The sequence below is a fragment of the Anabrus simplex genome, chromosome 2 (assembly GCF_040414725.1).
Source record: "Anabrus simplex isolate iqAnaSimp1 chromosome 2, ASM4041472v1, whole genome shotgun sequence".
In the NCBI taxonomy this organism is placed as follows: Eukaryota; Metazoa; Arthropoda; class Insecta; order Orthoptera; family Tettigoniidae; genus Anabrus; species Anabrus simplex.
Window position 1 is genome coordinate 997,805,196 of NC_090266.1, and position 12,689 is coordinate 997,817,884.

General features: G+C 41.2%; 1 protein-coding gene across 1 annotated transcript in view; it reads left to right on the forward strand.

Annotated features, from left to right (window-relative positions):
* Hml (Hemolectin) overlaps positions 1 to 12,689 on the forward strand; it is a 586,263-nt gene that overhangs the window by 140,289 nt on the left and 433,285 nt on the right. Inside the window, exons 28-31 of the mRNA XM_068226073.1 lie at positions 7,270 to 7,413; positions 7,503 to 7,621; positions 9,908 to 10,038; positions 10,602 to 10,730. Of these exons, the coding sequence (XP_068082174.1) occupies positions 7,270 to 7,413; positions 7,503 to 7,621; positions 9,908 to 10,038; positions 10,602 to 10,730 (523 nt within the window). The remainder of the gene's footprint in view (positions 1 to 7,269; positions 7,414 to 7,502; positions 7,622 to 9,907; positions 10,039 to 10,601; positions 10,731 to 12,689) is intronic.

A 12,689-nucleotide genomic window follows, 5' to 3' on the forward strand; every position in this document is an offset into this window, starting at 1 on the left:
AAAAAAGACATTTTGGGAGCCAAGAGAGGTTCACACGCCCTCACGCAGGAGGCGCGGTCGTGTAAGACAAGGAGAAACGGGAAGGTCAAAGAAAGAAAGAAGGAAGACATAATTAAGCTTTCAAATTGCAGCGAAGAATTCACCAAACAAGAGAAGAGAGCGACAATATCGTTCACCTTCGGAACAACATTTTGACAGAAGAAATTCATAATATTCGAATCGAGCACATCAGAAATTTAAATAAAAAACCCGCTTGAACATCCACGATTTATCGAAACAAATAATAATAAGCCAACTTGCTCTAACTTAAGGATATTATCAAAGTAGGTCACTTCAACGGCTACCCTGGTGAAAGTTTATCCGACGTCCACGGCAGACACAGCGGGGAAGGTCAGTAACCGTAGGCGTGGAGTTCCCACGCGTAGTTATAAACGAATTAATTGTGGAGAAATGTGTGATTGGATTCCAGGCATGAGTGGATATCTAATCATTACCATCCAGGGACTCGATTTGGGACTTTATGACCACGGAGAGAGGAGTGACCTCTCGTAATCAGCCCTATCCTGAGTCATCATGCTGCGCGGCCTCAGGAATGAGTAAATTGGAAGACAATGATGCCTCAGTCTCAAGTTACTCTTCGGTCACAGAGGTGCGTAGTCGAGAGCACTACTGCTACTAAAATGTTTTCATTCATCCCCTGAAGGGGGAGGCGGGCCTCTTAGACGGTGACGCCGTCTCTCAGGCCGGGAGATTTGTTACGGTGAAGGAGATGCTCGGAGAAGGTGAGGGGGTTGGCAGCCGTGGCTCATACTAGGAACCGTCCCGGCATTCCCCTTAGTGCAAGAGAATGGAGAACCACGGAAAACCATTCTCAGGACAGCCGACGGTTGATGCCAGCCGTGAGGTCCAGCCCTTTCCGTCTCCCGAATGCAGAGGCGTAGAGTCACGGTAGAGACGTGGCCAACCCTCCTCTGCTCGGTTGGCTGGTCAAAGTGCAGAGCTGTTGGACCACGGACCAGCCGTGGCCACTTGAGGGCCGAAACCCACTCTAGATCTACCGACCTAGGGCCGGTTCTACCACTTACGAGTAAAGTAGCGCGTAACTTGCCCTCCGCGTTAAAGGATATTTCCATTCGACCGCACCCAGGTAGCGCTATCGGCAGCATAAATTGTAGTTACCCAGTGCGTAATTTATCGGCCACTTCGAGGGCCCGATAAGACTTTACCTGCCGGGCAAGTTTTGAGAACTGAACATTATTAGCTGTATTTCTGGTGACACACAACTTAAACTAGCTTAGTATATTGATAAAAGGAAGCCTCCGTAGCTCCGGTGGCAGCGGGCCGGCCTCACACCGCTGGATACCGTGGTTCAAATCCCGGTCGCTCCATGTGAGAGTTGTGCTGGACAAAGCAGAAGCATGACAGGTTTTTCTCCGGGTACTCCGTTTTTCACTGTCATCTTTCATTCCAGCAACACTCTCAACTATCTTTTCATTTCATCTGTCAGTCATTTATCATTGCCCCAGAGGAGTGCGACAGGCTTCGACAGCCGGAAGAATTCCTATCCTCGCCGCTAGATGGAGGCTTCATTCATTCCATTCTCGACCCGGTCGAACGACTGGAAACAAGCTGTGGATTTTCATTGATAAAAGCACGATACCGTAAAAGTGATCGATATTGTATTTCAGGATTTTGAACATTAATGCTTCCCTTGAGTTGCAACGGTCACACCAGCCTCTCCCATCGACAGCGTCGGGAACACATTTTATACGTCAAGCTTTCGCAAAGAAACTCTACAAGGATATAAAAACAGAACCTATTTGGAAATGATATCAAATGGGCCTTAATTTTCTAATTCTAACTTTTCAGTTTTCAGACACAAGGTGTAAGTTAGTATATATATCTCAACTATCCCAAGAGTTCTCGAAGCGTAATGGATAACGTCCTCGCGTCGTAGTATGAGGTATGCAGCTTCGAGTAATTATTATGCCGAATACTTTTCATTTTCATTATTAGTGTTGTATTAATCTGTACGCCTCTTTTCAAACGTTCTTTTGTTAATAACACATTTCATTGAAATGTTTAATCACAAAATGATGTCTTCTTCTTCTTAATCTGTTTACGCTCCGGGGTTGGTTTTTCCCTCGGACTCAGCGAGGGATCCCACCTATACCTCCTCAAGGGCAGTGTCCTGGAGCGTGAGACTTCGGGTCGGGGGATACAACTGGAGAGAATGACCAGTACCTCGCCCAGGCGACCTCACCTGCTATGCTGAACAGGAGGCCTTGTCGGTGGATAGCAAGATTGGAAGGGATAGACAAGGAAGAGGGAAGGAAATGGCCGGGGCCTTAAGTTAGGTACCATCCCGGCATTTGCCTAGAGGAGAAGTGGGAAACCACGGAAAACCACTTCGAGGATGGAAGAGGAGAGAACTGAACCCCCTCTACTCAGTTGACCTCCAGAGGCTGAGTGGACCCCGTTACAGCCCTCGTACCACTTTTTAAATTCCGTGGCAGAGCCGGGAATCGAACCCAGGCCTCCGGGGGTGGCAGCTAATCACACTAACCACTACACCACAGAGGCGTACACAAAATTATGTCTACTGGGATAATACTTTATATTATGTGTGCTACTTATAGAAAGTGATGTTATGATTAAAATAGCATGTAGGACTGTCGCCTAGGTAGCAGATTCCCGATCAGTTGTTTAGCTAATCTTCTCGTAAATGATTTCAAAGAAATTGGAAACTATTCCATTCCCGAATTCCTCTTCCTGTTAATGGATAATTACCCCGATTAGTTCTTGCATTTACAGTATCTTCCAACTTTATCTTCATAAAGTTAAAGATTAGTGTGAAATGCATTATTAATAAATGGAAGCACGTGGAACTGAACGAGATCACAGAGCTAGTTGCAAATAGAGGATCGTGGAGATACTTTATCAATTCACAGAAGCCTGGAGATAGAATGCTCAAAGGCAAGTGTGACTCCGTCCATACGGAAAACAACGGCAGGGAACAAAAACAAATGTTTAAATGTAAATTAGAAAGACTTAAAGAACCTGTGTATCTTCTATTACGGAGCGAGCGACTTGAACAATCTACTACGAGAATACTTTCCAAAACGCTGCCTTAATGCCAGGTTATAACTAGCGTAAGAAAACGTAATCCCGAGATTTTAATCCCAATTAGGTATTGAATTTGAAGCTCATATATTAAAATCACGAAAGCTTGACATCAATCGTTGGCAATAACTCTTAAGGCTCCCCTTGTGATAATCAGCAGATGCAAGCACTAAGTCACTAAGGTACACACATGCTTAGTCTAATATCACAACATTTTTCCACCTGTCCCCTGCCAGATAGCCTTCAGCTTTCTTGCGTTAGTGCGACGTTCCGAAATGTAACGAAGCAACAGCTTGTGAACTCGGCACTTATGCCGCTTTTTTATATTTGCAGGTCGTTGTTGATGATGGTTTTAATTTTTGAAACATACCCCCCTAAGTTACGTGCGATAGTCCTTTTTCGTTGGGCGGAGGGGTGTAGGTTTACCACCTGCGACGAGGGCCTTCACTTTCCTCACCACTTCTGAGATACGGCTGGTGGCTTGTCGTGGATTTTCCTTTTTTTTTTTTTTTTTCACCTGGAATTAAGCCTAGTCAGCTTTTGCCTTTTGTATTCAATACTGCTCTGATACCGTTCTTTGATATCAAAAAATCGCGCTTCTGACACATTCCTTGGATTGCAGAATATCTATATTTATATGAATCATCACTTCTCGTTTTGATGTGTTCAAGTTGATAACAGCGCCAGCATTGGCCTTCGAACTCATCGCCAAAGATTCCATACGACCTTCTGTATTCATATAGAACAAGGCCTCTCAGGGTGCATGCACTATGCACGGTGCAAAAGACGACTTCACTTGGCTGACCGAAGTGCAGACCCCCACTTCACGATTTGGAGCAATAGCTCTGTCTCTCCATTTCCCCACGTCTGTCTCGCTCGCTCCGCCTGTCTCCCTCTTCCTCACTTGCTCCGTAGCGCTCCAAATCCGAGCCGAGCTTAGCCGAGTAGCCCAGAGGCGGAGCGTTGGTCCTAGCCGAGCCGAGTGGGACCGATGCACTGTGCACAGGAACTCTGCGCCGCAGTTTGCACGCGTGAGATTTTGGGCGTTTGAGAGGCCCAGATATATAATAAATGGCTTGAATCACGTCAGTGAGTGATGAGTTTGTGTCTGCACTTGTAGGGCAGTCTGGACCTCCAAATTAACATAGTATTTGAGCCTATGGAAATATGAGCTTGTATGTGCATCCGGTATGTTGGTTCATGGGTCGCAGCGGGAAGCAAGGCCAAATTTTGGAGCCGAGAAGCTCAGTGTTATTTGTTATCTTCAGTTTGATGGTTCTTTGTGTTAATATTTTCTAGTTTTCGTGTTACCTAGATGTAATAAATTTTCTTCTCCAGATAAGAGCCTCTTCATTTGAAGCAGATAGGAGATATAACTCTACCTTGCCTAGCCATTTAATTTAGTTAGACAAACGTGTGCCCTTAAGGACAGAACGCGCCTTGAACCTTGAGTTAGCCGGAGAATTGATGGCAAGCAAACGTGCAATAGGACTGGTAGAGGCAATAAATATGTGCTCGATTTATTTGGAAGCACATACACTAGTTCCGATTTCTCGCCAGGAATTTGAAAAAAATAGAAGAAGGTACTTTAAATTCTGAAGAGTTTCAGGGCCGCGATGTTTACTCAGCCTATCTAAAAATGAGTACCAGGTAAATTCCTGAGGGCAAAGGTGGTTATGGTTTGAATTATTCATTCAATTAAACTTAGCGCCGAGATTACGAATAGTAATAATGTGACAGAACCAGAACTTCAGCTTCCACTCTTGTAAGCAGTTTTATTACAGTAGCACCTGTTTTCTCTGTATCAAAATTAATATTCAACTGCCAATCTAAGGATGGTGATTTTGATGTCATTCTCATTACTGACCTCTGTCCCTAAATGCCTAGTCGTAAATCTGTTATTTTGACTTTTTTTAATAGGCTGGAATGAAACCAGTGAACTGAAAGGTTTTAAAATTAGATCTAATAATGGGTCGATTATATAATTACCAAAGTATACAGAAAACCATGTCACTCCACGTATCCTTTCGATGATGGAAGTTATTTTCTTTTAGTGAGAATTTTGCTCTTCCCGAAAGGTTTCAGAATGTGACAGAACTATTCATTTTTTTCTTATTGGATTGTTACTCACATATACCACTGAAACGAGAAATTTGGTCACTTTCTATAAGTGCATACCTCCATGACAGCCACACATACTGAAATGAAAACAGGCGTGCAATGAAAACAAATCTTCTTCCTTACAATAATTAAGAATCGAAATGAATAGCGTTCTTTCGACGCTCAATACACGACGTCAGTGTACAACTTGTCGTACACAAACTGGTACCTGGTCATGCACGAAAACAGCTACGTGGTAATTCAGTGTCCTAATTAGGAGTGATGCCACCACTCGCATGGCTAAGGGTGGTGGATTTTTCGCTCGGATGTGTTGCTCCTGTTGGTCCTAGACTTAATTGATGAGATCCATGTCAGGACTTGTGGAAGGCCACTCCATTCTTTGCATGTAATGCTTTTGCAGGAATATTCGAGCGATGTCGGTATCTTGCACTCTAGCATTATCATGCATGAATACTGAGTTTCTCCAAGTTACCTCACGTGAAGATTCATATGTGGCACCAAAATCTCGTCAATATACCGTCCAGCAGTCAAGGCCCTACTGCGAAAGTTCAGGAGATTGGTTTTCGTGTCAAGACTTACACCTGCCCACACCATGACAGATCCACCTCCAACAACGGCAGATTGTACAGCTGTCGCAGGAAATCGCTCCCCAGGAGTTCTCTAGACTCGCAGAAGACCAACTGAACGGTATAACTGAACGGCATAACGTTAGACGGGATTCTTATGAGAGCACAGAACGCTAGTGTCTTAGTTGTCAGAACATATGATCTCTAGTAAAATGCTGTCCAGTGCCACGTTATCGTATGTCTAGTGCAGGTGCATAGGGATCTTAAAATGGCCTCAAAGTCTGTTTTCCACTGGTTAGTAACCAACTCCTTCTCCGTAACCTGTTGTAGGCCCACCTCTAATGCTTGTGCTGTATCATAATGGTTTCGGTGAGCTTGTAGATCTACAATAGGATCCTGGCCTAGGGTTGTTTCCCTGGAAACACTTCCAGTCTGCCAGAAACTTTTCCTCCGACACCAAATTGTTTTCTCTGCAACCGCTAGCTTTCTGTCAACGTACATTTGCTAGTAGTCCTCTTGAATCAAGGTAAGTGCACGAATGGCTTCATTCGACGACAATTACTTCACCTGTTGCCTACTGTGCTCCGCATGATCACTAGACATAACTTTTAAACACTCCACTCCACACAAACCAAACTCCGCGCACGATCTGAATTGAGGCAATTGTATCTTTCAACTGACACTGACACCTCCCAAACTTCCAGTTTTGAGTGGAGCTCTACGTTATATAAACAGGTCATGTTATTACCGTAATAATGCCATTTCCATCCAACCATTCATTCTTACAATGTGGTTGGGAATATTTAAAGACGTAACCAAATTTCTTTTCCGACAAGTGTATTTTCCCATTTGTATTCCGATGACACAGATCTGGTTTTCAATTCGTGTATTTCATTTATAAGTAAACATGTGAATGTTCCTTCTTTACATCCGCCTGAAAACGGAGTAGACCGAAGAATATTTCCTCCATCGTGTGCTTTGTCTAAATCACGTTATTCAAACATCCATTCACCTTCTTCCAGGTGAAGTGCTAGGGACGATTGTATGGTTTTGCATCCTGTAAAACAGAATGCTCACAGTATGGGGACCAGAAAGATAATGACACTAACAATCCCCCCACCTGCCATTGCGCTCCACTGCACTGTAGGGCTCTCCTTTCAGTCCAGGTACCATGCATGAAGGAACTATCTGTGTATAAATTAGAGTGTCCTGCAACCGACATTCACTTTTTCTACTCACGACCTTTGAGCCAGCTTGAAGAATGCTAACTTTGTGCACCTAGTCTATATGTTCTCACAGTTGACTATCCTTGTATGAACCATTTACCGCAGTTGAAGAATTGATGCAATTTTGATCAACATATATATATATGCTAAACATAATTTAGGAAAATCTTGACTCATTTCTTGTAGCCTTCGTTTTTAAACAAATACCATGGCCTTTTCCGTACTTGTTTCAGGTGAAGGGTCTTTGTGGCAACTACAATAATGACATGCTAGACGACTTTCAGACCCCATCTGGTGGTATATCAGAAGTTTCAGCTGTTGCTTTTGGTGATTCATGGCGGCTGCAGGGATATTGTCCAGAATCTATTGAAATTACGGTGAGTGTAGGACCACAAACATGATATGGGATAACGTGACATCATTTCAAACAATGAACATATCTCTTGAACAATGATTTACATTACAGGATGCATGTGCTGCACATCCAAATCGTAAACTCTGGGCGATGAAGAAGTGCGGAGTGATGAAATCTGCAATATTCCAGCCCTGCCATTCGGAAGTTCCACTTGATCCATATATCGATAGGTAGGCTTCTTTGCACTGTATATTCCAGTTAAGTAAGGAGCACATGATTCCAACCCTCAACAACAATGCAACGCAGTTTGTTGCATATTCAGATAGATTTTCATTATATATGGTAAGTTTTATAACATTAATTATTTTTAATTTACAATAAGAACATTCCATTTCAGGGTCAAAGCTTTAACCAATGGCAGGGCATTATCCCTATTAAGATTGAGGGAGCAGTGATATTGTAACATCAATCTTACCGGATACAACATATTTTTTCTGTCTGCTAACAAATAAGGACGCATTTACTGTCCAACCATAAACAACTATACGTAATGAAAGTACACAAAAGCTTACACTGATCACCAGTTGCAAGTAGATGTATACCGCAGATAATTTAAGGTTAATCACTCAGAAAGCATCCTGTGTAACATAAATCAAATCCTAGAAAACAGCCGCCTTTGAGGAATATATCTTTATTTATAAACCAAAATATGTAGGCGGAGAAAAACGACATTGTACAAAAAATAAGAAACATTTATTTGTTAATATTTCCTGTCATTTACAGCTTGCTGAAAGCTCCTGTAAGCAATAGCACGAAAAAATATCCGTGTTCCATTAGCCTGTTTCTTTTCACTTCTCTAACTCGTTTACTAACGCAGGACCAAGTAAGTTACTCCTGAAATCAAACACAATATTGGCACTATTCCTCTTTGTAGAATAACGCTGTTTAAAAACAGACCAAACCGTTTCAATTTCCCTTCTTTCAGGAATGGTGAAAAAATGTGTTCTCTCGTTGAATTCAATGCTTTTACCAGAGTCGCTGAAAATGTGGGCATTGCGGCATGTTACCATATCAGACTATCATATGCGGGTATGTCTTATTCTGGTGTAAAGGTGTTTTATATGCAACGTAGACAGAACGTTTACCCACAATAGTCGAATATTTCAGGATCAGTTTAATTCAGTTGACAAAGAAATGTGGTTTACCATGGAAATCGAGGTAGATGGGGACCTACCACTCCCGATCAAGGAAAACACCTATGGAACTTCGAGACAACGTCTCCTAAAAGCTGGATGCACATAGCCAGGAATTGAGCTCTAGTCCTCTAGATAAGAGGCAAGCAAGTCACAGAGCTTTTAGGTTTTCTGAGAAAGCTAAATGACCGAGGGAGCTGACCGTGCTGAGAGATGGTAGGTTCGAATTTCACCGTCGGAAGCCCTGAAGAAGGTTTTCCGTGATTTTCCCATTTTCAAACCAGAAAAATGCTGGGTCTGCACCTTAATTAAAGCGACGGCCACTACCCACCCAATCCTAGCCCTTTCCCATCCTTCTGAGCCGAAAACTTTCGATGTGTTAGTGGGACGTTAAACCATTAGCAAAAAGAAAATGAACTCGGGTATCACTCAGCACCTATGCTGATAACATCTTCAGATCGTTCTTAGATGTAGAAATTATCCTATGGAACAATAATCTAACTTGATGCGTGAATGAATGAATGAATGAATGAATGAATGAATGAATGAATGAATGAATGAATGAATGAATGAATGAATGAAAAGTTCACTCTGCACGGGTAATGAGTGGACACTCAGGCATATATATCGTCAATAATGTACGGCCTGGTCACATTAACGAGTTTCAATAGTCTTTGGAACCATACTCTTAACGGTGTCCAAGGAGTTCTCAAAATTCCTGCAGCTCACACATCACACACAATTCTACCCTCCACCGCTATAACACGCATATTTTCATACACGCCAGAAGCCGTCATTGGAACGTCTCCCTTTTAAAGGCTGCAACAGACTAACGATGTCACATAAAATGATTGATTGATTGATTGATTGATTGATTGATTGATTGATTGATTGATTGATTGATTGATTGATTGATTGATTGATTGATTGATTGATTGATTGATTGATTGATTGATTGATTGATTGATTGATTGATTGATTGATTGATTGATTGATTGATTGATTGATTGATTGATTGATTGATTGATTGATTGATTGATTGATTGATTGATTGATTGATTGATTCCTACATTGTTCTACTAGTCATCTCTTGTTTTGAGTATGAAAAAGTGCAATAGCCTATATGAATTATAATATGGATCATCACTTTCTCAGTAATTATTACAGTTTAGTGGAAGACAAATCTAAAGTATCAAAGTATACGGCAATATACAATCGATATTTTCAGTATCTAAGCCAATCTGAAGAGGCCACGATCAATAACTGCTTTTTTCTCTATTGTATTTCTTAATATTTTAATGAGATGAGATTTTACACTTTCAGGTGCATATTTGATACATGTGCATGTGACATGGGTGGCGACTGTGAGTGCCTCTGCACAGCTGTGGCAGCATATGCTCAAGAATGTAACCTACATGGTGTTCCGATCAAATGGAGATCTCAAGATTTGTGTCGTAAGTAGTCTGTGATATTGTACAGTTACCACGTCTGAAATCTGATGTTCATTAGTCTTTGTCCAGTGTACATCAAAATATGAATTTGACGGCTTGAATTAAAAGTATTTATTCAATCCAATGTACATTAAATTTACGTCGTTCTATTATTTCCTTTCTCATTTACTATGTTTACATTTCTTATACTTCCTGTAACTTCTTCTCATAGATTTCAAATTTCTCAAATAGATTCAGGTTCAAATTTTGTCTGAAACTATCAGTTATAATCCTTTAAGCTTTGACCAACCCTGACCTCAGCAGTTCTTATTTCGTGTTATTTAATAACCGTTTCTTATAAAGCTTATGAGTATTATTTCTATATGTCATCTAATTTAGAGTGGAATTAAAGAATATTACAGTATTAGCTGAGCTGCAGGAGCAAGCACAACGAACACTTAGAGAAGTGATATTATTCTATAAATTCCAGCTGCAAGGAAATTCCTCCTACTTTCCCCCTTGATTTTACAGCAGGTATGAAAGATTGAAATTCTGTTGATGATGTACTTTACATTTCTCATTTACAGCAATTCAGTGTGATGAGAAATGCAGTAATTACCAGCCCTGCGTGAAAACCTGCCCGGTGGAGACGTGTGATAACCATTTAAAATTCAAGAGTTTAACTCACCTCTGCAAAGAAGAAACCTGTGTGGAAGGTGAGGTGCTAAAAATATTTTGAATTATCATTATCTTTGTCCAAGCACATAACAATTAAAAACATACATTCGCATATGACACACTTTCATACGGATAACTGTCATAAGAAAGAAAGAAAGAAAGAAACAAAGCCATTCGTGGATGAAAGTTCCTTGAAAAGAAAGTCACAAAACCCAATAGGCCTATTATGAATAATAACCACTGTACAAAAACTGTTCACATCACTTACCACACACTACACTACACTAATTTAAGGGTTCTATGATTTTATTTAAATCGAATTTCATGTTTGTATAACTCTTCGTGAGGAGTGATGTCAATGTTCCGTGAATTGCTATGCCACTCTTTGATACTATTACCCGTACAGTTGTAGATAACAGAACTAGGTCTCCGGTGAAGTCTGAGCATTGGGATGAAGATCTGTGACGTTCAGAAAACGTCATTAGCATATGTGGTTCTGTAAAGACAGATCGGTGCGCAAACAACCTCTATTATAAAAGGTGTGGTCGGAAACGATCCATTATTAGACTTCATCTGCATGATTGTTACAATGTGTCCTATGGCAGATCATATACCATGATCTGCTAGGATGAACGGAGGCATAATATCTGTCCGGGAATTGGTGGGATATATTTCACAATATTGTCTGTCCAGGGAACGTGAAACGCAGGAAACAGTCCATTAACGTGCTCCATGTTTCATTAGGTGATGAACGGTATATTTATACAGGGAGTATCAAAATTCACTACTCGAACTTCCAGGTATGATCTGAGAAGCAAAGATAGATAATTTTCATTAAGTAACCATAGGTCGGAAATTTATAGTTGAAATACATTTTGAGGTGTGCAGGAATAATTTAACTGTAATATTTTACGTACTGTAAATTGTTCAGAAGTGCGTCCTGCTTTAATACACGCTCTGCAACGACGTTCCATTGCCTCTCGTACACGTTCAAAAAACCCAGGCATGTGGTGTACAATATAGCGAGTATCTGAGAGAGAAGCTCTTCCTTGAGTTCAATTGGAGCCTCATACATTATCTGCTCTGCTCTAAATGAAAAAGAACTTACTGCATGTTGTCACACTTCATACCATTGTGTAATGCTGATGGTTTTGAAGAACGAGAGTCATAATTAACAATAATAATAATTAGTCTGCATTTAGCACTCTCTCCCAGGTGGCAGATTCCTCACCAATTGTTTAAAAATCATTTCTTAAATGATTTCAAAGAACGTGGAAATTTGTCGAACATTTAACTTCATAAAATATTCCCTTCCCTAATTCCTCCTCCTATAAATGGACATTTGCCCCAGTTTGCCTTCTTGAATTGTCGGGGTGAGTGGCTCAGACGGTAGAGGCGCTGGCGTACTGACCCCAACTTGGCAAGTTCGATCCTGGCACAGCCCGGGTGTATTTGAAGGTGCTTAAAAAGGTCACCCTCGGGTCGGTAGATTTATTGGCACGCAAAAGAACTCATGCGCGACTAAATTCCGGCACCTCGGCCCCTCCGAAAACCGTAAAAGTAGTTAGTGGGACGTACAGACAATACCATTATTATCTTCTTGAATATTCCAATGTTATCTTTCTTACCTTTGAAATCCCCACTCCACCTAATAAATCTACTAAAGTTATTCCATGCCATGTGTCCACTGACAGCTCGGAATATAGCCTACTGCTTAGGCGGTCAGCTCATCTCCTAACTCGTAAACCTTCCCAATGCAAAGTTTACAACATTTTTATAATAATACTGTTTTGTTGGAAATCACAATAAAACAAAATAAATCGTACTGCTCTCCTTTGTACATTTCCCAGTTTTCGTATCAAGTAATCATGGTGTGGGTCCCATACGGTGGACTCATATTCTAATTGGGCCTGAGACTTTATACGCCCTCTCCTTTACATCCCTACAAGAACCCTTAAACACTTTCATTACCATATGAAGAGATCTGTAACCTTTCT